The sequence below is a fragment of the Petaurus breviceps genome, unplaced genomic scaffold (assembly GCF_028583685.1).
Source record: "Petaurus breviceps papuanus isolate PSGF00001 unplaced genomic scaffold, PetGlider_PUasm1.0 218, whole genome shotgun sequence".
Lineage (NCBI taxonomy): Eukaryota > Metazoa > Chordata > Mammalia > Diprotodontia > Petauridae > Petaurus > Petaurus breviceps.
In genome coordinates, this window is record NW_027185872.1 from 6608436 (window position 1) to 6634636 (window position 26201).

A 26201-nucleotide genomic window follows, 5' to 3' on the forward strand; every position below is an offset into this window, starting at 1 on the left:
GGGCACGGAAGGATCAGGGGACATGGAGGTAGGGTCTCCAGAGAGGAAATCTAAGTATCTGGGGGCAGGGGGATTGATAGAGGGAAAGACGGAAGTGTGAGCGCTGTGGGAGATGACCAAGACCCACGAGAGGCTCCAGAAACCGCCCTGTGGAGCACAAAGAAAGGCCATGATCCAAGCACCTCCTTGCTACCAACTGCCACACAGGAAAAACTGCTTCCAAATCACTAGGAATTAGAGAAGGGGATCTTGAGGTGGGATTTGTAAGCCAGTCCTGCAAAATATTTTCACAGTTATTTCAAGATAATTAGCTTCCTTTGTAATCCTCTGTACTACACTTTATGCATTCAGAAGCCTTCTTCTAAGAAGGTGGCCCATAAACTTCACCAGACCACCAATGGGGACCACGACAAAGGCTAATGGGGTGACAGACCTGAGTCCCACCTCACAGCCACCACTGGCAAAGTAAAGGGACAAAGGGAAGCGACAAATGTCGGAGGAGTCTCAGGAAAACAGGCCCACTGAAGCACACGCAGGGTGGGCTGCTGTGGAAAGCAATCCCAAACTATGCCCCCAAAGTCTCACTGAGAACCCAGGGAGCTAGCCGAGTGGACTGAAGAGGCTCGTCTCCAAGGCCTCAAAACATGCCCCAGGACCACAGGCACAAGTGGGAGAGCAGCTCCAGAGAAGGCCAGGCAGGGGTCAGGAATCAGAGCTGAGAAGACATCGGCGACCACAACATGCAATCCGTATCCAGGTACCAGACCAACGAACTAGACCTGATCCGCTCTCTAGGCCGGAAGGCAAAGAGATGGTCTGATGGGCTGCCCTGCTCTCTCTGGATAGCTACAAACGACTCCGCCAGAACCGCAGCTCCACGGACCCTCAGAGCTCTCACAAAGGAGGAACCTAGGCACGAAAGCGCCATCGTGAGAGCTGGCATGTGCTCCAGGAACACAGACTCTCAGGAGCTATGAACGCATGGAGTAAGTGCCCTGGGACTTTGGGCTCTTGCCCTGAGTGACAGCCTCCTTCAGAGCAGCCTGAGCAGTCAGAACTGCCTCCCTGTGACGGGGCTCTCACACTATGCCCAGGACCTAGTGCTATGTACTGACTCAGCAGCAGCGTCCTTGGAGTGACTGACCAGGCTGTAAGAGGCTGTGATCCATAACCTTAAAAAACCTTTGCTGCTCACTTCTCCACTTTAATTCTCCTTATATGTGTAACACCTTAGATACAGACATCTAGTATTGCACATATAGGTATGTATAAAGTGGAACCTGCTGGAGGACTCTATGCGTGTGCCGTGAGGCGGTGATGATCTCAGGGAAGATGACGTGTTGACGATCACGTGCCCCCCGAGATACACAGAGTAGGGGGAAGGCTACTCGGAGGGGGAGGACACGAGCAGCCCCGCCCTTTGCCCTCCATTGTACCATGCTGGGGATGGGCTCTCGTCCCTCACGACGGGCCCGTCAAAGTCTGACTCTGTGCAACGAGGCTGTCACTACTACATGATGATGCTCATGGAAGAGGATGGAGAGAAATCCAAACAGAGAGACCCCACAGGCAGGCAGCCTATTCAGGAGGCTTAGAACACACCGAGAGCACACTGGTGTCAACTACTCGAATCAAGAAGAGAGTCAGGAATCACTCAACATGCCGAAAACAAAGCTGGAACAAAAAATGAATGGAAGGAGACACATATCTGAACAGAGGGCACAGTCCTGACAGAACGCCCTACCCTCGGGCTGGGCAAAAGCTGAGCTGGATGCCTGATGTTTACAAAAGCTGCCAATCAAGAGACACAAGGTCTGAATATGCACAAAAATATTTATAGCAGCCCTTTTTGTGGTGGCAAAGAATTGGAAATTAAGGGGGTGCCCGTTAATTGGGGAATGGCTGAACAAGTTGTGGTATGTACATGTTATGGAATACTACTGTGCTGTAAGAAATGAGGAGCAGACCGTCTTCATATTTACCTGGAGAGGCTTATGCAAACTGATGCTGAGTGAGGAGAGCAGAACCAGGAGAAACTTGTACACAATTACAGACACAACGTATGTGTGATGACCAACTTTGATAGACTGGGCTCTTCTCAGCAATGCAGAGCTATAAGTCAACCCCCAAAGACTCATGATGGAGAGAGATGTCTACATCCAGAGCAAGAACTAGAAAGAACTGAATTTGAATCCAGATTGAAGCAAACTACCTAAACATTTTATTTTTCTTGTTTGGTTTTGTTTCCTCTTTACCACTGCTCATTCCATCTGATACAATCCTTCTTCATAACCTGACTAATGTCTAACGTGAAAGTATTTAGAGATCCTTCTTGATTATATGCCGTCATGTGGGGCCAGGGGGCGGGGGGGAGAGGGAGAGAGGTAGAGAAATTTTAAACTCAAGTAATTATGGAAATGAATCTTGTAAACTAAAAATAAAAAAAAAAAATAAAAAAGACCAAAAAAAAAAAAAAAAGCAAATGTTCAAATCAAAACTACAATAAATCTCCTATTCAATAGTAAAAAAAAAAAAAAACACCACAGTCTAGACCAGGCACAAACAGGCACCTTCAGTTTCCTAGCAGTTTAACAAATGCTCACCTGCCGTCACAAGGAGGAGAGCAAGATAGCCCAGAAACTGCTGCTGCCATCACAGGCATACACTTTGCAGCAGAGAAAGCCAAGAACCAAGGCCGATACGAGCCGGGGACATGTTTCTGTCTAATGCTTCCAAAGACCCCGGAACGACATCCAGATGAGCCAAAGCCAAGCAACGGGGAGCAGAGCGTCAGTCCCACTTTTAGAGTCAGATTCACCAAATGTTCCCCTTCCCTGGTGATCACGTGTGAACTGCAGACATCCAAAACAGGACTTAGCTGCCTCAGGGGAACCATGCCCCACTACACAAGAGCCACCAGACCAGAAAACCTGCTGCCTAGACTGCGCCAGGCACCCGCAGAGGGCACCGTCACAGTTCTTCACGAGAAGCAGCCCTGTCCAGAGGCAGGAGGGTGAGAGCTGGCCGGCAGGGGGGGGGGGGGGGGGGTATGACAACAAGCCAGCCCTCTCAGCCCTAATGTTGCTGTCTGTACAGTCACACTTCTCATGGCTGTTATGAAGACCAAAGGAGATGACCCAGGCACTACCCCGAGGATCCTCCCCATGGGAACGTGACCCTCCCAGACAGATCAAAGCCAATCTATAGCTTAATCAACAAGCAAGAACACAGGGTTTGCCAGATTTTCAATCACGGAATGCCCAAAGGAGGATCTGAATCCAAGCCTGGCTGCTGTGAGGATGGCAAAGTTTTCAGCAGCCCTCCCACTCCTGGGCGGGCAGTGAGAAGGCCCAGGATTCCACCAGACTAAGAGACCGTGTATGAAGGCATTCAGGAAACTGCAGAGCAGCACTGGTATTCCTGCCTGCCTGCCAGCATGAGAGCAGGTACAAACTGTGAAACTCCAACGGCCAGTCCCCTGTACCATCCGTGCCCCTCAAAATGATCCCAATCAAAGGGCAATGGAAGGATGCGAGAAGATCGAAGGCACACTTGCTTGTGCGCCTCACAGAGGGCCTGGCTGGTGGAATCCTGAAGCTGAGCTCACATGCAGGGAAGACTCAGGCCTGAGAAGGGGCAGCAAGAAACAGAGAGGCAGGCAGGATGCGTAGATGGTACGGCCAAGCCAGGCGAGAATAGAGACTTTGTCAGAGCAGGCACAACGGGGCCCTGTAGAGAGGGCTTGTGGGAAAGCTTAGGAGCAGAGCCTGAGAAAGCAAAGGATCAGCAACCACCTCCCAGCACTGGGGGGTGCTGACTGGTGTGGAGGAGGGAACAGAATCTGAAAGGCAGTCCGTTCCAGTGACTGTGAAACGTGGCTTCACGATGATCTGACTTCATGATGACTGCACCTTCCATCACACTCACCCCAGAAGACATTCACAGGGTCGCCGACTATGAACGTTAAACATGATGATCACGTGCCCATCGCCCCCTCCCTCGCAGCCACATTAACAAAAGGCTGCGGTGGCCTTGGCAGAGACACCAGAGAGTCTGCAGGGGAGGCCTCCTGGGCCACAAGCTGGGCGTGGAAGGAATCAGATTCACCATTTTAAAGGAGCAAGGGGGGAAAACACTCACCAGCTTTACAATTATTTTTTCTTGGGAAAATTCAAGGTTCTATATTTGAGATTTCTAGATAGCTGCGTCCTGCTGAGCTCAATTTAGAGATACGCATCTCCAACAAGCAGCTGCTTCTCCATTTAATTGGCCTGTTTCGTCCTGCCATGGCGGCGACAGTGGTAGCTGTGCTGCTGGACTTTATCTAGCATCAACATAACCACTGGCTGCCAGCTTCCTCCTGACCCTCGAAAAATGTCGGCGTCCACATCCCACAAGTAGCACAGCCTGAAGCTGCCACTGCAGTGGACGGGTGCAGGAGTGTCCCCATGCAAGGCAGGGAAGGCCCAGGAGAGGGGGCGTCGGCTCTCGTTACCACCAGACCTCCAAGCCTGCCTGTTCATCCACTAAGCCATGCGGGCTCTAGAACCTAGTAATTGAGACAAATTGGGTAATCAAAGAAGAATAATCCTCCTTGTTACTGCACCATCCTTTTTGCTTCGAGCTATGATGACAGATGTTGATTAAGGAAAAGAACAGGAAAAAAACATATACAACAAAACCAAAAAAGAGGAAACAGAATTTACATTCTAGCAAAGGGCTCATTCAGCAAAGGGATTTATTTTAAAATTCATATGCATTTTAATACAACTGGAGCCCAAACAAGGTTTCAGGCAGGAAATCAGCATTTTATTTCAACAGGAAATACAAGAATAGCTTAAATCTGATTCCAAGCATTTGTTAAACTCCTCCTCCTCCAGGCACTGCGCCACTGAGGTCCCATGAAAGACTAAGAGGCCCCCGGGCACCCAGCCCACTGCTGCCGCTCAGTCACAAGAGCTGGCCTCAGCTTCAAACACTGGTCCATGAAACCAACACAAAAGTGATCTTCTTCCATTCAGTCCAGTAACTTGCCGTTCTCATCAAGAACACAGAAGACGGGAAGCGCATCTGGTCAGTGTAGGCAACGCTTTGCTTCACACTGACTGATGGAATGAAAAAGCCCTGATGAAGCCCATGACAGGCCAAGGGGGCAGCCTCACCCCAGCTTCCAGAGGCCCGTGCTCTTCAAGGAACACATGACCTGTAAAGGGCTGGGGAGGGAAGCCCCGGGGCAAACTAGAGGCACGGCCGAGCCAGGACCAGCACTGCAGCTTGAGGGGCACTTCGCAGAAATGGGCAGAAAGAGAGCCAGGGGTGGGGGGCCGACCCGCATCAGGAGAGCAGGGGACCAGCCCCAAGTCAGAGGTAGAAGGATGGATGGCAACAACCCTCAGTGGGCTGGCCAGGAACCTTCGGGAGGGCAGATCCTACCTGCCTAGCTCGTTCCTCATCCACTGTTTCAAGCTATGATGCTGAGCATCTTGGCCTTCAGTTCTTGAGGGCAGGAAATTTTGAAAGACATCATGACCGGACCAGTGATTTCTGCAGAATCTTTTGTCAACCTTCAAAACAGCTCTTGGATAGGCCCCCTCATCTCCTCTGACCCTGCCCTCACCCTGGTGCAGCCTCTCACCAGCTCACAGGTGGACCATGGCAATAACTGCTGGAGGCGGGGGGAGGGGGAAGGTGTCTGCTGCCCCAAGTCTCTTCCCACCCCAGTCCATCCTGCATTCAGTCCCTACAATGATTTGCCTAAAGTGAGGGCTCAGATCATTTTCCCTTCCGCAATCATCTCCCATGGCTCCCCATTCCCGTCAGAGCAAATACAAAATGTTCTGTTGAGCACCCATAGCCTCCCAGATCTGGTCCCTCCTTCCTTCCCAGGCTCCTCACAGCTCACTCCCTGACCCAGCTTCTTCAGTCCAATGCTCCCCCTTCTCCTGGCTGTTCTTCCAGGCATGCGCTCCAGCAGCCCCTCCTCTCCGCCTCCTGGCTTCCAAGGTTTCCTTCATGTCTCAGCTTAAATCACACCTTCTATAAAAAACCTTTACCACCCCCCACGAGGGCTAGGGCCCTTCCTCTGCATACAGCTTATCTGCACCCAGCTGTGTGCAGATGTCTGCCAACCCCCCCCCCCCGCCCCTCACAAGAGCAGCACTTTGAGGGTAAAGATCATGGCAGGGTTTGGCCTCTCTGTCTGTATCAGTGCCCAGGACAGAGTCAATGCCTAATACATTGCTTGCTGACTGACTAACTGACTGCTAAAATGGGCAAATGCAGCACGACAATTTGCCAAAAGGAGACAGCATCATAGAAAGAGCGTGGAGAATCTGGTCCAAACACAGGCCTTGGCCTCGTAGCACGAGCTATGATTTTTGTGGGAGGATTTCAACTCCCAGATTTCTCACTCCCAGCAGCCAGGTAAATGACAGGCAGATTCTCCCAGGCAGCTCTGTTTCCTCCGTATTTTCTGGAGTTATTTATTAATTCAGGGCACGAGGCTGGCAGAACTCCAGCTGGGCCTTGGAAGGCATCCTGAGGGAATGGAAGCAGCTTTGGCCCAAGGTCCAATCAGCCCTGACCTGCCTAGACCAAAGGTACCCCAAGACACAGCAGTGTTCAAAATCCAGTGACTGGATCTCAAAAGGAGATGAAATGGCGAGGAAAATGGCTGCTAAACTCAAACTGGCCCTTAGCAGAAGAGCCTGAGCCTGGGGACGCCTGACACCCCACACAAGGCGGGCTCACTGAGACAAAGAGCTCAGCGTCAGCACTCAGACCAAGAGCAGAATGAGGACCTCCCAGGGAATGGAGGCTGCCCCATCCTGGCAGCCGAAGGCAGGAAAGGGAGGCCCGAGTGCCCTCACACTGACCTGCCAGCATCCGTCTCCTTGAAGATCCCATCCTGGTTCGGACACAGCTCACAGCTGGGCGACACCCCACATTTACAGGCATCGCAGAACCACGGCTCCGTGGAGTTTTCAGAAGCCGAGCTCATGATGGAGTCACTCTCTCCATCCACGCCATAGCAGCCTAGAACCGAGGAACACAAGAAACAAGGAGACTCACAAAAGGAACCATTTCAAAGGGGCCCCTCTCTGCAACCCTCCCCCAAGGAGCTGACTGGCTACTGATCTGGAAGGGGAAGGAGAGGCCCCAGGCCCAGACAAACATGGTCGGGGCCCAGAAGAGGTGCGAGGGCTTCCATTTTCACATTTTCATTAAAACAATGGATCTTAGTTTATTAGCCAACCTCGACTTCTGGGAAACACTTTCACAAAACCAGAGCTCTCAAAAAAGCAAGACCTGAGCCAATAATGACCACGCTTCGCCCCTTCACCCTGCAAAGGAGGGGGAGGGTACAGACTACCGAATCATCACACCCCACTGAAGCCAGGCCATCTTCAGTCCATGATAAACGCCCTGGCATTCCCTGCTAGGCAACAAACATGGACTAAGCATCCCAGACCTGAAGGGCGTCTGGGTCTGTGATCTGGGCAGATGTCTGGAGTGGAGGCAGAGAAAAGACCCATCAGGAGGCTCTAGCCTAAGGGAGAGAAATGCTCTGCCCAGCAAAGGGCTGGAGGGCAGGGGGCAGGCACCCACCAGGAAGTTGCCCTGCAGGTGAATTTGTGGGCAACCCTCGGCTAATCTATACAGACAACCTGCCTGGCAAAGGCCCCAGGCACCAAGAAGTTCCATGACCTGCCCAGTGTCCCAGAGTCCACAGGAGCTACGGTATGGTACAATGAAGACTGCTCCTGGCTACAATCTGGCTTCAGAAACTTGCCAGTGGTATGAACCTGGGCAAGCCACTGAACTGCTTGCCTACCTCAGTTTCCTCATCTGTAAAATGGGGATAACAACAGCACCTGTTTCACAAGAAAGAACGCATGAGGACCATCCTGAGGCCTTACCATGTTTTCGAAATGCTGGCAATGATCACCTCTTTTTCCCCGAGGAGAAACTTGAAGCATGACAAACGCGTTCCAAGACTGCTAGCTCATTACATGTCATGTACATTCACGTGGACAGAAAGCAGGGCTTATGGGATGCGCATGGGCCTGCCTGCCCTATATCCAACCCCAAATATATATTCTGAACAAAGCTGCCAAAGGTTTGCAACGATGGTGACTCTCCAATGCAGGGGTCTAGGAGGAGACAGAGACTCTCCTCTGACCCTCTGGCCCTCCGGCCTTGTCAGAGGCCAGGAGGAGGCCAAGATTAAGCTGGAAAAGAGCTAGCCCCACACGAGCCTCCAAAGACAAAACCGGGACCAAGCCTGAGGAAGTGAAGCCTTCCCTCAGGCCAAGGAAGGGGAAGGATGCTGGGCAGTTCCCTGCGGCCTCGCTGCAGCCGTGACGGTCCGGTCAGAGGAGGAGGCGTCACTGCACGTTGGGCAGCTCCAACGGACCTGACAAGGAGCCCATCCATCCATGGTCAACCCCAGGGCCAGGAGAGCCAGAGTTCTTAGAGAGTCAATGAGCTCTCATGCTGCTGGAAGGTACAAAGAAAGGCAAAGCTGTGCCTGCCCTCAAGGACTGTGCATGCTACCAAATAAAAGAAAACTGGAAGACACCTCAGAGGGAAGACCCCAGCACCGCATGAGATGCAGGTGAGGCCTGATTTGGAACTCGAAGGGAACTAAAAGGCCAAGAGAGACGAGGAGAGTGCTTCAGGCCTGGGGAATGGCAGCGCACCTGCCTGGAGGTGAGAACCTCGCATTGGAGGAGCAAGGCCACAGGAGCCGCAGCACATGTAGGGGAAGGAGGCGGAAGGGGCCAGGTGGTGAAGGGCTGGGCTGTACAGGAGATCCTGAGCCACAGGCCAGCACTTTGGAGGTCATTGTGATGGGAATGGGCAGCTGCAGTCCAGGCAGGACCTGATGAGGGCCTCTATCAGGGAGCAGGGAAACGGCCTGTAGGAATGACAAGAAGTGGCAATAAACACATTGTGGAAGGAAGGGGCAAGAGGGAGGAAACGAGGATGAAGCCAGCGGCCAACAGCAGGGCCTCAATAAAGAGACTGGTAAGAAGGGGAGCGTAGGGCCAAGGTGGGAGCTCACTTCTGGACACACCAATTTTTGGAAGACTATGGGGCATTCAGTTCTGCATGTCAGACAGGAGACGGAGAAGTGAGCCTAGAAGTCAGAGAAAGGTTAGCATAAGTCAGATCTGAGAATTGTTGGCACCAAGATGATGCCTGAACCCACAGGACCTGAAGAAATAAGCAAATAAAACAGTCCAGAGGCAGAATGGAAGAGGGGCCAGGACTGAGCCCATGGGATCCCCATGCTGAGTGGGAATCACCTTAATGAAGGTGCAGTGAAGGAGACAGAAGGGGGGTCCAGACAGGTGGAGCGAGAACCTGGAGAGGGGGTGCAAAGAAAACCAAGAGGAAACGGCATGTCCAGGAGAGGAGGGTCAGGAAGAAGACAGAAAAGGCCCTTCAGCTTAGAAATTAAGACATCACCGGTAACTTTGGAGAGAGCAACTTCAACTCTTAAGCAAATTTTCTCTATCACAATTCTTTTGGCTTTCTATGAAAGTCATGTGCCTCCTGCCAAGAACAGTATCTTTCAAGATGAAGAAAATAAAATATGCAGGATTATAAGGGATGCCAATGATCTTAAATACAGTGATCAAATAGTTATTAAATTCACAGATCCCAGGGTCAGAATAAATGCATTAGAGTGAACGGATTGAGCAGGGAAAAGATGCAGTTGAAACAGAATCCTGAAGGAAAACACGTGTCAGAATAGGAAGGCACTCCCAATAGAAAGAAGAATTTACCCTCAGTCTCCTTGGGGCAAAAGTGATGATGCTATTCAAGTCTAGGCTGGTGCATGCAGTACACTGGATTAATGCTCAAATGACTGAATGGATGTGCCAAAGAATGATCAAAATGCTGCAGATGTTAAGACTTTAGTTCATAATAATCTGTATTCTCAGAGTCAGCTAATTCCCACTGGCACAACAGTCACATTCAAGCAGTCATGAAAATAGATTTCCCGTCATAAAACAATTCCCTATTAACTCAAAATTGGTAAATTGTATTTAAGAAGAAAATAAAACTGCATTTAACCAGCTTACCTGAGTATCTTCCTTTAAGCAAACACAACATACACACACGCACCCTCACCCCAAATACATACACATATGTATTGTTCCATCAGACAATGCACAAACCACAAAAATCCTAGGGAAAGTTAGTGATGCCCAATTTGAAATCTACTAAAAACCCAGCATAATAAGATGGAGCCACTGGCTTTCTTTTTTAGGTAACACCTTTGACCATAAAAAGCCAAACTGCTTCTCCATAGTGTGAAGCATCATGAACCAGCTCTGAGCTGAGAGGGCTTTCAGCAGGAGGCTCAGGGAGGAACTTTCAGGCCTTTCCACCTCTATTCTCCACTGACGTGTAATCACTAAGCCCACAGTCGTTGAGCCAGGCCGGACTGCCTCAAGTGAACACCCACGTCCTCCTCATTCATCACTGGTTGGTATGCTGGCTCTCTGTATAAGTGCTACCGCATCCTGTGAGAGTATAAGCTCTATGAGGGCAGGGGCTGAGTTCCAGAGAAACCTGGTATCACCCACTGAAAGTCTAAAACTGTGTTCTGTCCTTAAGGAAGACGGTGAATAAATATGTATTCTACTGAACAATCATTTCTTTAGGTATTAGTCCAGAAATCAGGAGGACCTGAACTCAACTTTGGCCTCAGACACTAACTGTGTGACCCTGGGCAAGTCACTTAACCCCCAACTGCCTACAAAAAAAGAAAAAGAAAAAAAAAACAAAGACTACAAAGACAAATATAAAATATTCCTTACTCTAAAGGACCTCACTGTCTAACCGGAGACACATCAAGTGTGTCTACATACACATACACAAACATACTTAAAAACAAAAGATACAAGGTCAGCTTAGGGGGGGAAGACACCAGCACCTTGGGGGACCAGAAAAGGCCTCCAGCAGAAGGCAGACTCTGGGCTGAGGCCTGAAGGTCACTACAGAGTGACCCCCAGAGTCAGATGAATGGGGAATGTACGCCAGGGATGTGGGGCAGCCACCACTGCCGAGGCACAGAGACACGCAAGGGAGGGCAAGAACAGAACGTGTGCATCCAAAAGTACATAAAAGAGTCATGGGGGAAGTAGCTGCAAAGGCAGTAAGGAGCTGGCACGTGAGGAGCTTAAATGCCAGGTAGAAGAGTCCATGTCTGAACCTAAAGGTCGTAGGAAACCATTAGGTACCTGAGGTGTGTGGGGTGGTGGCTGTGTGGCAGGAAGCCAGATATGAGATTTAGGAAGATGACAAATGTCCCAAAGGTTACAAGGACATGAATATCTTGTTGGTGGAGCTGTGAACTGGTCCAGCCATTCTGGAAAACAAGGTGGAACTCTGCCCCAAAAGTTCTATTACTCTATGACCAAGAAATACCCCTAAGAGATCAGAGAAAGAGGAAAATGGCCAACAAAGACACAAATGTGTGTAGCACACACACTTTCTGGAGTAGTCAAGAACTGCAAGGTATGAGGAACTGGGGAATCCACAAAGGGACAGCAGCACAAGAGATGGAATCTGAACTTCGTGGAAGACTATTGTGCTGTTAAGAAATGATACGAGGGACAGTTTCAGAGAAACCTGGAAGATTTATATGAACTGATGCAAACTGAAGCAAGGGCTAGGAGAAAACTCTATCCAATAAAGGTGATCAGTGACCACTTTGTATAGAAAACAACCCTGAAAGTTGGGAGAACTTTGATCAAAGCCGTGCCCTACCACAGCTCCAGAAGACAGATAATGAAGTACACTGCCCACTTCCTGACAGAGAAAGCGATGGGCACAGCTGTGTGCCATTATGCCAGTCTGTTTCACTTGTCTATTTGTAACAGAGGTTTGGTTTTTTCTTTCCTTTCCTTTAAATTGGTGGTTGGAGATGGAAGAGAAAATAATTTTTTGTTAACTGAATAAAAATAATTATTTCTCTTAAAAGGGAGATCACTCTGGAGATTGTATGTAGGATGGACTGCAGCAGGCACACACTTTGGGCAGAGAGAACAATGAGAAAGCTACTGCAGAGATCAAGACGAAAGTCTCAGGGCCTGAGCAGTGACGATGCTGCTGAGAGTGGAGACAATGCTTGTTCCACAGCAATGAACGTGGGAGTGGAAACGCTGAGCTGTGGAGACTGATCAGATATGAGACAGGCAGCGAGGAAGCCAAAACAGAGGTGATCTCAGGAGACGGAAATAAGGAGGTTTAGAAGACAGGAGGGCTCATAGAGAAAGAGAAAGCAGTTCAGTTTCAAACACACTGAGCTTCCAGGAGATCCTGTGGAAATGTCCCACAGGTAACTGGTGAGGGGGAATCTGGTTCAGCACAGAGATGTGAATCTGGGAAGCATCTTCCTCAGGCTAAGAGCTGAAGAGGTCACCAAGTGAAAGACTTCGGCAGAAAAAGGACAGAACTCAACTCAAGCAACATTTCGATGAGAGGAATAAAAATAGACAATAAGAAAACAAAACAATCATTCTTTGCAGATGTGATGGTACTTAGAGAACTCTAGAGAATCAATTAAAAATTTAGTTAAAGCAATAAACTTCAACAAAGCTGCAGGATATAAAATAAGCCCACACAAATCATCAGCACTTCTATACATTACCAACAAAACCCATCAGGAAGAGATAGAAAGAGAAATTCCATTTAAAATAATTATACACAGCATAAAAATACTTAGGAATGTACATGCAAAGACATACCCATGGACTATAGGAACACAACTACAAAATATTTTTCACACAAATACAGATTTAAACAATTGGAGAAATAATCACTGTTCATGGGAAGGATGAGCCAATTTAATAAAAATGACAATTCTACTTAAATTAATTTATTTATTCAGTGCCATATCAATCAAACTATAAAAGAATTATTTTATAGCACTAGAAAATATAAAAACAAAATTCATCTGGAAGAACAAAAGGTCAAAAATATAAAGGGAATCAATGAAAAAATGTGAAGGAAGGTGGTGTAGCAGTATGAGATTTTAAACTATATTACAAAGCAGTGATCATGTAGAGAATCTGGTATTGTCTAAGAAATAGAGGGGTAGATCTGTGGAATAGTCTAAGTACACAGTATACAGTAGGAAATGACCATAGTAATCTAGTGTATGACAAATCCAAAGATACAAACTTTCAGGGGAAGAACTCACTAGTTTTTTGCAAGTGTGGAGGAACCTAGGCATAGACCAACATCTCAGGGCAAGACATGGTCAAAATGGGTATATGATTTAGATACCATAAAGTAAAGTGATGATGCCACAGGTGATACCATAAGTAAATTAGGAAAGCATGGGAAAATGTACCTTGGATAAGGGTCTGTGGATAAGGGAAGAGTTTACGAGCTAACAAGAGATAGAGAGGATCACAGGAAGCAAATGGGCAACACTGATTACATGAAACAAAGGCTTTTTTGCACAAATAAAACCAATGCAGTTATGAAAGCAGGAAACTAAAAAAATTTACAGCAAGTTTCTCTGATAAAGGCCTCATTTCTTAAACTGAGTCAAATGATCAAACAATACAGGCAGTTTCCAGAAGAAATCAAAGCTATCGATAGTCACATGAAAAAAATGCTCTGAATCACTAGTGATTAGAGAGATGCAATAAAAGAACACTGAGGTACCACCTCACACCCACCAGACTGACTGCTATGACTAAAAAGGAGAATGACAAATGCTGGAGGGAAGGTGGAAGAAGAGGCACACTAAGCACACTGCTGACGGAGCTGTGAACCCCTCTGGAGAACAATAGACAACTCTGTCCAAAGAGATGTAAAACTGCGCACATCCTTAGACCCAGCAAATGCCGCTACTAGCTCTGCATCCCAAAGAGATTAAAGAAAAGGAAAAAGGAACCAAATGTACAAACGGAAAGTGGCTCTTTTTGTGATGGCGAAGATTTGGAATTGAGGGAATATCCATAAATTGGGGAATGGCTGACAAGATGTGGTATAAGAATGCAATGGAATGCTATTGTGCTAAAAGAAATGATTAAGGAATACTTTTGGAAAAAGTGGGGAAATGTACATGAACGGATGCAAAGTGAAGTCAGCAGAACCAAGAGAATACTGCATGGGGTAAATCAATGTATGATTGATGTTGATTGTTGATCAATTGCATGATGGACAACTGTGAATGACTCCGCTGTTATGATAAAGGCAATTCCAAAAAATACAGGATGAAAAATGAACTCTGAGTGCAGAATGAAGCAGACTTTTCTTAATTTATTTTTCTTGCTTTTTTTTGAAAATGTGACTAATATGGAAACAGGTTTTGTATGACTTCATGTGTATAATGAGTATTACATTGCTTGCCTAATCAACGGGTAGAGGAGAGGCAGGAGGGAGGGACTTAGAAACTTAAAATAAAAAAAAGAATGTATAAAAATAGAAAAGGGGGAGGCTATCTGGCACAGTGAATAGAGCACTGGCCCTGGAGTCAGGAAGACCTGAGTTTGGATGCGGCCTCAGACACTTAACACAAAAAATAGCCACGTGACCTTGGGCAAGTCACAATCCCAACTGCCCTCCAAAAAGCAAAAAAAAAAAAAAAAAAAAAGTGAAAAACAGGAAAGAAAAAAATAGGAACTTTTTGAAGGTAACTGTTTTGAGGGGGAGGGACATATATTTGTACTGCTAGTACTTAGCATAATTCTTGGCCCATAGTAATGTCAATATTTTATCTATCTTCTCTATCAAAGAGCGAACACCCGCCTTTCCCTTAAATGTCTCCCGTGATCCACGACTTGCCCCAGGTATCCCAAGTCTGTCACTGCATCAGGCCTCATTTTCTGACTTGTGTCCAGTGATCTCAGTTTACATCTTCTCTTCTCTGGGCCAGTGTTCAAGATGACAACGATGATGATGATGGCTGACATTTCTACAGGGCCTGCTATGTACTGGGTACTGGGCAAAGCACTTTACAAACATGATCTCAACTGATCCTCACGACAACCCTGGGAGGGAGGCACTGTCATCAATCCCCAGTTCACAAATGGGCAAACCGAGGGAGACAGTGGCACTCATCAAGGCCGGCCCTTCCTGATTTTTCTCAAAGTCTTATCCTAAGTGTGAGCTTTCTGTACAGTCTTTAACTTCTTTCTTTTCTTGGTCCTGAGTCTTTTCTTCCAACACGTTTCACCATTCTTCACAAATAATAATAGTACTAATGATATATAATATTAATGATGAATTGTAACATTTGCATAACACATTACACACATTATCTCATTTGACCCTCAGAAGAATCCTATGAGGTCAGGCCAGAAGACTGAAGAGGAAACATGCCATTCACCTCCTGTCAGAGAAGGGATGAACTTGAAATGCAGGGAGAGACACTTTTGGAACTAGGTTAAGAGTTCAACAGAGGAGCTGGGCAGCACAGTGGACAGAAAGCCAAGGACAGAGTCAGGAGGATCTGAGTTCAAATGCAGCCTCAGACACTGCCTAGCTGGGTGACCCTGGGCAAGTCACTTCACACTGTTTACCTCAGCTTCCTCATCTGTAAAATGAGCTGCAGAAGGGAAGGACAAACTACTCTAGTGTCTTTGCCAAGAAAACCTCAAATGGGGTCACAAAGACTCAGACACAACTGAAAAACAACTGAATAGAAGGAGGTTTGCTTCTATTCTGCCTGATTTTGGAAGCCAGACATCTAGGGAAGTCACCATTAAAAACGGCGTTTAAAAAAGAACAGCGCTCTGAATTGGCCGTATCTGTTCTCTTTCCGAGTTTGAAATTCATCTCCACATTGGTGACCTGGAACATAGCTCACCAAGCTACAGATTTAGCACCTACTGCATAATCCAAACTCCCAGAACAAGAAGGGAAAACAAGCTAAGCTTAGGCTGAGCCCCCACAGAAGGAGCCGCCACCATCCCTTCGAAGCAGCGCCTACCTTCATGGACGGTGATACCGCAATTGTCACACTGGATTATCTCGTCCGCGTCCTCACTGTTATCCCCAAGACAAACACAGCAGATCAGAATGTGATCCATTTTCTGGGCACTCCAGTTTTGACTCTTCTCAAGAATCAGCGAGTCCTAAGAATGGAAATAGTCAAACATATTTTTTTTACTGTTGTGTCTCCAATGATTATTAAAAAGATGCAGTCTCTGTTCTCAGCTGAAGGTTGTTTGCTCCCCTAAGGGCTATTCATTCCTTCCATCCTATACTGTGCTCCTGCCACCTCCTAGCCCTCTTCTAAGTGCCAAGAAGGCAGGGAGCCCTGTTCACCTGAGCAGTTCCCAAAGGTTCGTAGTTAGAGCTGAACTGGAAAGAACCTTACAGGTCACTTAGTACAGTTCCTGGCACTCCAGAGACCCTTAATAAATGTTTGCTGAATGACTGATCTCAAGTCTTACCCTCTTCTTTTACTGATGAGGAAACTGGCTACCAAGAAAGGTGAATATGCCCATGGTCACATAAGAAGTTCTTTCCTTTGCTATTCAAAAAAACACACCCAGGAAACTTCCTAGAAAGAAAATGTAAAGATTCCTTTGACCATCACTAAAAGAACAAGAGTGTGGGAGTGTGTGTGTGAGAGAAAGAGAGAGAGAGAAGGAACCAGAGAGTGAAAGAAGGGGTGGGAGGGGAAAAAGAGAGACAGAAATAAGCCAGAGAGGCAGATGACAGGCAGAGATAAACAGGAAGAAAAAAGAGGCAGTATCCTTGTTTAGAGTGGAGAAGAAATACAGAACATGATTTTTGTTCTGCAGCTACCAAGATATAGAGGGTGTCCCTAAGGTCTGGACACATAGGAAATCACATTAACTATGCATATTTTCAAGAAATGAAATGAATGAAATTTTCAACATTTTATTTAATTAGCATAAATTTTAGCCATGACAATTTCATATGAAATAAAAGCTTTCATTAGCTATTGGGGCATATTTTCCATCTTAATGAGATTAATTTAATTAACAAGATTTCCTATGTGTCTCCTATATCTTCCTATGAAATCTCATTTATGCTAATTAAATAAAATGTTGAAAATTTCATTCATCTCATTTCTTAAAAATATGCATGAGATTTCCTATGTGTCCAGACTTTAGGAATACCCTGTACATACATGAAGCAAAGACTGGTTCCAGGACAACCTACATGACAGTGTACTTTGCATCTCTCTGGGGCGCCAGGCACCAGGGTCACAGGCACAATCTCTACTAGAAGGAAGCCCCCGTACGTTTCCTGCCTGTTAGCGGATCAAGGGAACATGGTACATCCCGCAGTGTACATGACTCAGGCTAAAAGGAACCTCTGATACTGTCTCATTTCACAACGCATGAGCATTGAGGTCCACAGGAGAAAGTGACTAAGGCCAGGCCACCAAGATGGTAAGCAGCAGGAACGGGCTGCAAGCAGCCCGCTGCTCTCCCCAAGTCATGGCCCAGAACGAGCAAGGAGGGTGACTGAGGACACCCTGGTGTGGAGGTGAGGGAAGCCAGTGTCACAGGGGGTTAGCCCATTAAGGCCTCCAAAGACACTGGAAAAGCACAGATTTGGAGCTCGTGTGGCTTATTGGTAAGATGCTGTCTATGTCTACTGAAAACACTTATCTCGTTAAAAAAAAAAAAAACCATAAAAAACGAATGAGTCAACTTTTCCTGCCAAATGGCCAGTAAATGTTATGCCATATACTATTGAGCATATTCCCAAACTCCCTAAAGCCATTTCAAAGAGGCCTTTCAAAAGTCACTAAGGCTATGCCTAAAATGGCCCACTGGGAATATCATTTTGGAACTGGAAGGGCCCTTAGGGTTCATCTAGTCCAAATCTCTCATTGTACAGATGAGGAAACTGAGGCTCACAAAGGAAAGTCAGTCCTCAGAGGCAGGATTCAACACAGACCTTCGCTGCCAGTCAGAGCAGGAATTTTGTGCACCTTTGATTTAAGCTTGGAGCAGGGTCACCTCTGAAGGGATGACAAAATGACCTGGCCACAATGCTGGGAGTTGAGCTGGGCTACAAGATACAAGGATGAGCTTTACTTTATTGTGGCAATATCTGACTGAAGGTATACCAGGAAGGCCTTGGGCCAAGGGACAGAGACGTGACAATGTGGACAAAGGGACACCACCATGGCAAACAGAACTGTCAGGACTTAGAAACTAAGATGGAAAAAAGGGGCGAGGCCTTCCCAACCCCCTTCCATCACTATAACACATCTTTACCTTCTAGCATTTTACCACAACATGCAGAGAGTCCAAGGGGGGAAACAAGGTGTGCTCCCAACAGGCCAAGATGCTCATGGCGCCCAAGTGCAGCTGGCTCAGGGACTAACAGTCTGGAGGCCTTCCCAGCGAGTCACTTCCCCTCCAGGGCCGCAGGGCCTGTCTTTAAAATGAGGCCCTCACAAGGGACTGACAGGGGCTGGACTAATGGTTTTTTTTTCTATTCTTCCACTACTTTTCTTTTTTAAAAATTCTGTGTTTTATAAGAGGGGGAGGGGAAGGGAAAAGAGGGAAATTAGGCTTTAAAAAACAGGCTATCAGTCAGAACTTTTTAAGTGAGGCATCGGGAACAGATGAGCTCAGTAGATGAACCTGGAATCAGGAGAAGCTGAGGTTCTAAAAGTCCTGATCTGGCCTCAGACACTTACCAGCTGTGTAAGTCACTTAACCTGTTCACCTCAATTTCCTCCTCTGTAAAACACCTCTGTAACAGCACCAAGAACAGTCAAGAGAAGGGCAGCTAGGTAGTGCAGTGAATAGAGGACTGGCCCTGGAGTCAGGAGGACCCGAGTTCAAATCTGGCCTCAGACACGTGACATAGTTACCAGCTGTGTGACCTTGGGCAAGTCACTTGATCCCAATTGCCTTTTCTTTACCCCTTCCACCCCCAAAAAAAGAACTGTAAAGAGCTTAGCACAGCATCAGTGCCGGATCAATGTGAGCTACTACTGTTATCATGTCTGACTCTTAGAAGCTGGGTGACCATGGGCAAACCACTTACCTTCTCTAGGCCTCAGTTTCCTCACCTGTAAAACCACCAAGTACTACAGGGATCACTCAACTCTCACAACAGGACCCAAAGAAACAGGATGTGCCAAATACGTTAAAAATTCAAAGTGTGATATAAAGGTCACCAGGAGGCGTTTATTATGCCTGGCCTCGTCAGCATCTGGGGACTCTGTGAATGCTGCCACAGTCTGGAGTCTCACGATTTAAATAAAACCTAGAGCAGAATCCCATCAACCCAGGGAATCTTCTGAAAAGTGGTTACAGCATCTCCCCAAAGAAAGCAGCAGGTGAAAAGGGCACCCTCAACAACCTATGCCGCATCGTGATCCATCTACGATCAATCAATAAACGCTTAGTAAGCGCCTACTGTGTGCCAGGCTCTGTGCTAAGTGCTGGGGATACACACATGGCCAAGGATAGGCCCTGCCCTCACCAAGATCACCATCCAATGGGGGAGACCACATGCAGACAGACCACGGAAGTTACATACGAGATAAAGAGGGAGTGATTCCAGAGGGAAGGGGAGTCAGGGAAGGCTTCCTGGGGAAGGGCTCTAGCTGGGACTCCAAGGAAGGCAGGGAGGTGAGTGGTCAGAGCTGAGGAGGGAGAGTGTTCCAGGCCCAGGGGACGGGGCAGAGAGAATGGCCAGAGGTAAAAGAAGGAGGCTCTCGGTCATGGGAGAGCCAGGAGGCCGGCTGTCACTTGATCAAAGAGTATGTGAGGGGAGTAAGGGGCAAGACTGGAAAACCAGAGAGAGTGACGTCCCAAAAACCTAGAGAGAAGAGAGTGTTAGAGGCTGCAGAGAAGTCAAGGAGAATGAGGACTGAGAAAAGGTCAGCGGATTTGGCAACTAAGAGATCTTAACTTTGTAGAGGACAGTTTGGGTGGAATAAGAAGGTCAGAAGCTGGATTATAAGGGGCTACAGAGAGAGTGAGAGCAGAGAAAGCAGAGGCACTGACTCCAGGCGGCCTTTCTGAGGGTTCTGGTCACAAAGGGCAGAAGAGACAGGGGATGACAGTTAGAGATGGAAGGACCGAGTGGGGATTGCCTCAGGATGGGGAAGACACTGTAGGGAAGGCATCAGTAGAGAGGAACAGACTGAAAACAAATGACAGAGAGGGAACAAGGGAGAGCTTGGCCTTGGCCAGGAGGAAGGCCACCTTATCATGGGAGACAGGAATGAAGGAGGAGAGAGGGACAGAAGGTACCTGAGTGATGGGAAATAACAAAGGGAGGGGAACCAGGAGAGAAATGTGGAAAAAACCTAGAGAGGAAAGAGAACCCAGGAAGAAACATTGGTCAGCAAGGTTGAACGCAGAAGAGACGGTGAAGGGGAGGTCAAAGAAAATGCCTTCCACTGCAGCCCCCAAAAGGTCAGCGAGCACTCTAGCGGGCACAGCTCCAGCTGAGTAAGGAAGCAGTTCAGAAGCTAAGCCAAAGGGTGGAGATGGAGTGAGATGAGAGGCAGCAGAAACAGGTTTTTTTCTAGGAGTCTGGCCAAGAAAGGGAAGAACAGATTGGGAAGATGGTAGATCTAAAGCAGGCTGGGCATGTATGAGGGCAGCAGTGAAGAGTGATAGGAGGGAGAGGTAGAAGATTCGAGGGAGGAAACAGCTGAGAAAGCGACCTGCTGGAGGGGATGGGCAGGGATGGGGTGATCAATCCCCCTTATTCCCACAAACCCATTTTCCTGTTTCTCCATTTCTTTTCTTTCCTGAAAAAAAAAAAAAAAGCCATGTTGTTAGGTGGGCTTCATCACTGTCCCACGTAGTACATCACCTCATAGCAGAGAGAAAGCCAGCAAGTCCTCAGAAAGGCTGACTCAGTGGGGGGCCAGGACCAGCTACCACGAAGACCAGAGGAGCACCTCTCAGTTTGCAAGCAGGGCAGCCCTCTAATGACATCACCCCTGCGGTGAAACATGCAGCATGTGTCACATCCCCAGGGACTGGCGGTCTTCAACGGGGACAAAGAAAATCTGTGGGAGACGCGAGAGCACGTCCAGCCCCCTCATTCCTCACCAGCTTTGGCTCAGCATCGAGGGGCTGGACTGAAAGCTCATCTCTAATACTGACTATCTCTGCAGCCTCAGTTTCCCCTCAGAGATCCTTCCACCTCTAGATCCAGGTTCCTCTCAAGGGCTCCCTTCAGCACAAAGCCTCCCTGACTGGCCCCCAACTGCCCCGTATCTGCTTTCTGTCTCTCTTGCACCCTCTTCTACTCAGACATGTCATTTGGAAGGACTGTTGCGTTTCTGTCTCTGCACCTCTGTACCAGCTATAGGCCCTGTGTCTGGCATACAGCAGGTGCTTAATAAAAGCTTGCTGACTGATCCCTGATGCTCCGCTTACCATTTCCAGCCTCCTCCCTCTCCATGGGCTATGGGGAGCACACCATTTGTTCATTAAGCTAACTCTCTTCAGAGGATTACAAACACCATACAAGAGGCCAAGTTGTGCATAAGGTTATATGTGTGTGTATTCAAGGGAAGAAAATCTGTGACCAATTCATACAAAATGTAATTAAAATAATCCTGTTATCCTGGAGAAAGAAATACGCCAAGAAATGTTAAAGCCAATATTTCTTCCTTTTGGTTCCTAAGAAGATTAAATTCTCAAGAATCTGAAATAATCAAGACACCAAAGACCCCCAAAACTACACAACACAGACTTTCTTCTCTGCCTAATATCTGCCAAGTTCCCCCTAAAATGATTTCTATCATCGCCTAACTCTTACTAACACTGATTACAGAATTCTTCAAGTGGGGAAAACCTTCGACTGGGAAGCAGTCACTCCAGATACCAAGCTGCTATCTCTAAAAGCTCACTGCAGGGGACAACCTTCAAAGTTTCAAAATGGAAATTATAAATGTAACCCAGAACACTCACTCACTCTCTACAGAGCTCTAAAGAGAACGGGCACCCATTTTATAGCCTATCTGATTGTGCTGTGTTTGAGGGCCAGTACGTATGCAGCCAAACCCTACTAAGTCTGTGATCCACCTCACACCTATGAACTCAGTATGATAGGTCAGCCCCCGACAGGTGCAGCAAAAGACCAAGCAGGCCAGAACCTACTCAGTGACCAGACCATCATCACTGCAGACATCCAGAAACTTGAACTGCCAATTTCAGCTCCAAAGTGACCAGGGCTACCTTTGGATAACCTTCATAAAGCCAGGAGGGCAAAAACAGAAGCTAGCAAATGGAAAGAAGGCACAAACAAGCTGACCGTCTCTTTCAATCAAATTATTCTTGGGGTCCCAGGATCTATGACCCGGAATACATCCAAAAGAAAATAACTGAGGAGGTCAGCAGGAAGGTCTATAAAATATGGCTAAGAAAGAATAGGCCCATAGACTTCTAAAGAAAAATTAGCCTTTGTGGTAGTTAGAGCCTCTCTAAGATAAGAGGCATTAAGCCCCAGCCCATATTTCCACATGGGGGAGAAGAGAAAGAAGTGGATATGTTACGATTAAACTTCCTAATTAAAAGCTGTAAGACCAAAGCACATTTTGCAGCTACGCCATCATTTTTTCTGCAGCCCATTAAGAAGGGGTGGGCCTTCCGAAGGCTATAGCATTTCTTACTGTCCTTCCTAAACCCAGGAAACCTGGGAAAGAGCTAAGACTTCCAAGTGCATTCGATTCTCAAGTATCAGCACACGGCTGAGACATCACTGATGGCTAGCTCTCTGTAAACTGTACGCAGGAAACATCCGTCCCAGGCTTGTCTCCTCCCAGCACCTGGGCTCCATCTACATCTATGTCCCGCTTCCCAGGCTACCTCTCGGGTTGCTCAGAGAGGACAGTAGCGCTGGCCGAGCCTGCATGCTAATCACATGCACACACCTCTGAAGGCATGTGTACCTTCAGGCTTCTGCACTGTCAAGTGACCACACCTCTCCATGGCATCCATCCTCTGCACCTAAATACGAGCTCTCCTCAACGTGAAGATGACAGCAGTGACTCTTGGTCACACCGGCTGCTCTCCATGGGAAAGCTGCCAAGCTCGAGGCGTACATGGACCCGGCAGGATCCCCCAAGCCCGACTGAGGGCACCTCTGTCCACTCAGACAGAGAAGGCAGCAAGGAGGACCACCAGAAACACGAAGCTGCCTTAATGTCAGAAAGAGTAGGGGCAGAGGAGGCTGCTGCTCAGGACTTATTTAACCCAATTTAATGAAATGAGAGAAACAAAAGAACATCAAGTTTTTAGTCAAGAAGTGACTGAAAACCCTGTGAACAGAAGCAATGGCAGCCTTAACTACTGGGCAGCTGTTTGTAATAATATTATGAAGAGCTCCTCATAATAATATCACTACCATTCACTGCTCTGTAGTTAAGGGGGATGCTGCGAGCACATCCGCACGGAGCACGAATCGCGCCCCATCTTTCCGCTGAGGAAATCGACACGTACACAGACACACACACGGATACTGAGCGCGCCAGGGCACTAGAAGAACGCTTTCTTGACCGTCGCTCTCTGGCCCCAGGGCACAGCCCTAACTTTCAGAAGAAGGACTTCCCGGCAAAGGACTGGGTCGTTAGTGTAGGTCTGTCCAATTGGTAGCGATATTCAGGAGGGAAATGTTTGCTGTTGGCGTTTCTCTGCAGGAACAACTACGTCATGAGCCATCTACACACAAGGACCATATTTAAGCAAGTGATTCATTTAAGGACAAGTTTACGTAAACCTGAGCTGGACATCAGATGCACACAGATCAGGGGTCTAGGAGGTGAGTGCTCTAAAAGAGAGGGGAATTCACACTTTAAATAAAGCTAAACAAATTAAAACAGAAGAGATCAGGGAAGGGGAAGGTCTGCCTTAACCAGTGGTCAGTGGGGGCTGGGGAGGGCGTGGGTGGGCACTTCACCAAGAGGAGGCAGGGGCCCTGACAGCGGCATCCCCGCCGACCCCCAGGAGCAGCGAGGGGACCGCAGCTGTCCGTGGCTCCCAAGGCTGTCCGGGGAAGCCTCTGGCTGTGGCCAGTCCCCCCGACAGACAGAAAGATAGCACAGAAAGCGGGATGCTCTACCTCATTGCTCTTGCTCTGAGAAAGGGTCAGGCTGTCGCTGGTCAGCTCCTCGTCGTCGGCGCTGTGCCTGCTGAGCGCCCGGCCCTTCCTCCTCTTGCCCGGCCCGTCGCTGGCGGGGCTGCTGCGGCCTTCGCCGTCCTCCTCCCCGTCGCTGCTGTCGCCCTCGTCCTCCTCCTCCTCCCCGTCGCTGCCCTCTCGCTGAGAGGCGGCCTTGCCCTTCCTGCGCGCCGCGGTCGGCCGCCAGTCATTGTCCTCCTCGCTGTCATAGTCGTCCATGTCGTTCAGCTCCTCCATGGACACGAAGTCGAGCAGGGGCCGGTTCCTGCGCAGGTTCCACTTCTTGGGCTCGCGGGCCTGCTCCTCGGCAGCCGGCGGGGGCGCGGCCCCCTCTCCCCCCGAGCCCCTCTCCTTCTCCTTTCTCTTTCTGGGCTTGTCTTCGCTCTCCTCCTCCTTCTTCTCCGTCTTCCCTGGGGCTTTCTCGGCTGCCAGAGCATCTTGCTCCACGGCGCTCTTCAGCAGTTCTGCCTCGACTTTCGCGTCTTCGGCGAGATCTTCCTCCAGGACGTTTTCTTCCGAATCACTGCAGGACCCTTCTCCACTGTCCTTCGAAGGGTCTTCACTTCCATTCCCACTCCCTTCAGAATCTGTTGGAAATATGAGAAAAAAAACCACACATATGTATATACATACACACACACACACACAACGCTGACACAAATGAGCCACTTGCAGAATGATCATTAGACACGTTTTAAGTAAAAAAAAAAAAACGACCAACACCCCCAACCTGTCAGACCCTACACAAGAGAAAGCCTGCCCAGTGGCATCCACTGAAGACAGTGCCAAGGAGGCCCATGTTCCCTGGCAAGCAGAAACCGCGTGCGTGTCAGAGGGTTCTGGCCCCTGTGCGTGGGCGCCTCCAAGGTCATCAGCACCAAAAAATAAGTGCCAATAGGGAGTTTTCCAAAAAAAATTTAAGCATGAACATAGACCAGAATTGTAGTTTCCTGCATCTTCTTTCTAGATACTGTTCAGCCCTTATGAGGAATGAAATATCCACACAGAACAAAGACACATAAGAGAACGATTAGCCAGGAAAGCGTATTTCCTTATGTTTCTCTCTCTCCTATGGCAACCAGCTGGAAACCAGGCCCTGGCCCTCAGACCCCAGGGACAAAGAATACCTTAGACTCACCCCCACCACACTGATCCTATGTATGCTCCTGGATGCCTCAGCACAGGGAGTCTGGCCCTGCCGCCAAAGCCCTGTAAGCTCGCGATTACCTTACTGGTGCAGTCAATTTCCTTCAGGGGCTGCTGAGCAGCTAAACATCCAAGAAGGACAGCTGTGGGACTGGAGAGTGATCCTCAGAGGATCTATTTTTTCATCAGTGGGAGCACTCCCCACAGCACCCCACCAGATGGGTGTGCCACCTCTAGCCAGACAGCTTATGCCTTTGGACGCCAACCTTCTCGTCTCTTCTCCCTGAGGTGAGCTGGGCCTCCTCAGCCAACAGGCCCCTCACCCCCAAGCCCCATCCATCACACCCACCACAACCTTCCCTCTGCTGCCAAGCCCTCTGGGAGCCAAGGTCACCTCCCACAGCATGATAAGGACCTGACACAGGGCTCTGGAGGGGGACGTCCTGGATTGGCAAATGGACTTAAATCATGGCCCCTGTAGAGGTAAAGAACAGATGAGAGCTGGGGTTTGGAGGCAGTCCTCAGTAGTCCCGCCCGCTCCTAACCATCGCTTTGTTCACTGCCCAGGCCCTTGCAAGCAGTACAGCCATGGACAGGAACCCTTTTTCTCCACTGGAAAACCTGGCCTGGAAGTTAGGAGTCAGAAGCCTGGCTTGTAGACCTGGGCTCAGCCTCCATCATACTGTAGCACCTCAGGCAAGTCACTAAATCACTCAGGCTTCAGGATCCTCATCTGGGAAAAAAAAAAAGGCACCTGAACACGATGATTTCTAAGGCCCTCTGTGAGCGCTAAGAGGCCCCTGAATCAAGATGAATCCAAAGTCCACAGAAAATAAGAAGCAAAGAAAGGGAAAGGCGCCCAAATCACTAGCACCTGCGGCTCTGGAAACACAAAGTGCTACGGGAGCTGCTGCATTCTCTGCCCTGAC

General features: G+C 48.3%; 1 protein-coding gene and 1 long non-coding RNA gene across 6 annotated transcripts in view; one reads left to right on the forward strand and one right to left on the reverse strand.

The window, feature by feature from the left end:
- LOC138166011 (uncharacterized) overlaps positions 1-26201 on the forward strand; it is a 233810-nt gene that overhangs the window by 193438 nt on the left and 14171 nt on the right. The window lies entirely within an intron of this gene.
- PHF14 (PHD finger protein 14) overlaps positions 1-26201 on the reverse strand; it is a 183503-nt gene that overhangs the window by 152749 nt on the left and 4553 nt on the right. For 4 of the 5 annotated variants that reach the window (XM_069094450.1, XM_069094446.1, XM_069094447.1 and 1 more), the window contains exons 3-6: positions 24070-24713; positions 20660-20746; positions 15968-16112; positions 6876-7035 (exon numbers count right to left, since the gene is read on the reverse strand). In XM_069094450.1, the coding sequence (XP_068950551.1) occupies positions 6876-7035; positions 15968-16112; positions 20660-20746; positions 24070-24713 (1036 nt within the window). The remainder of the gene's footprint in view (positions 1-6875; positions 7036-15967; positions 16113-20659; positions 20747-24069; positions 24714-26201) is intronic. The other variant, XM_069094448.1, reaches the window with a different exon arrangement.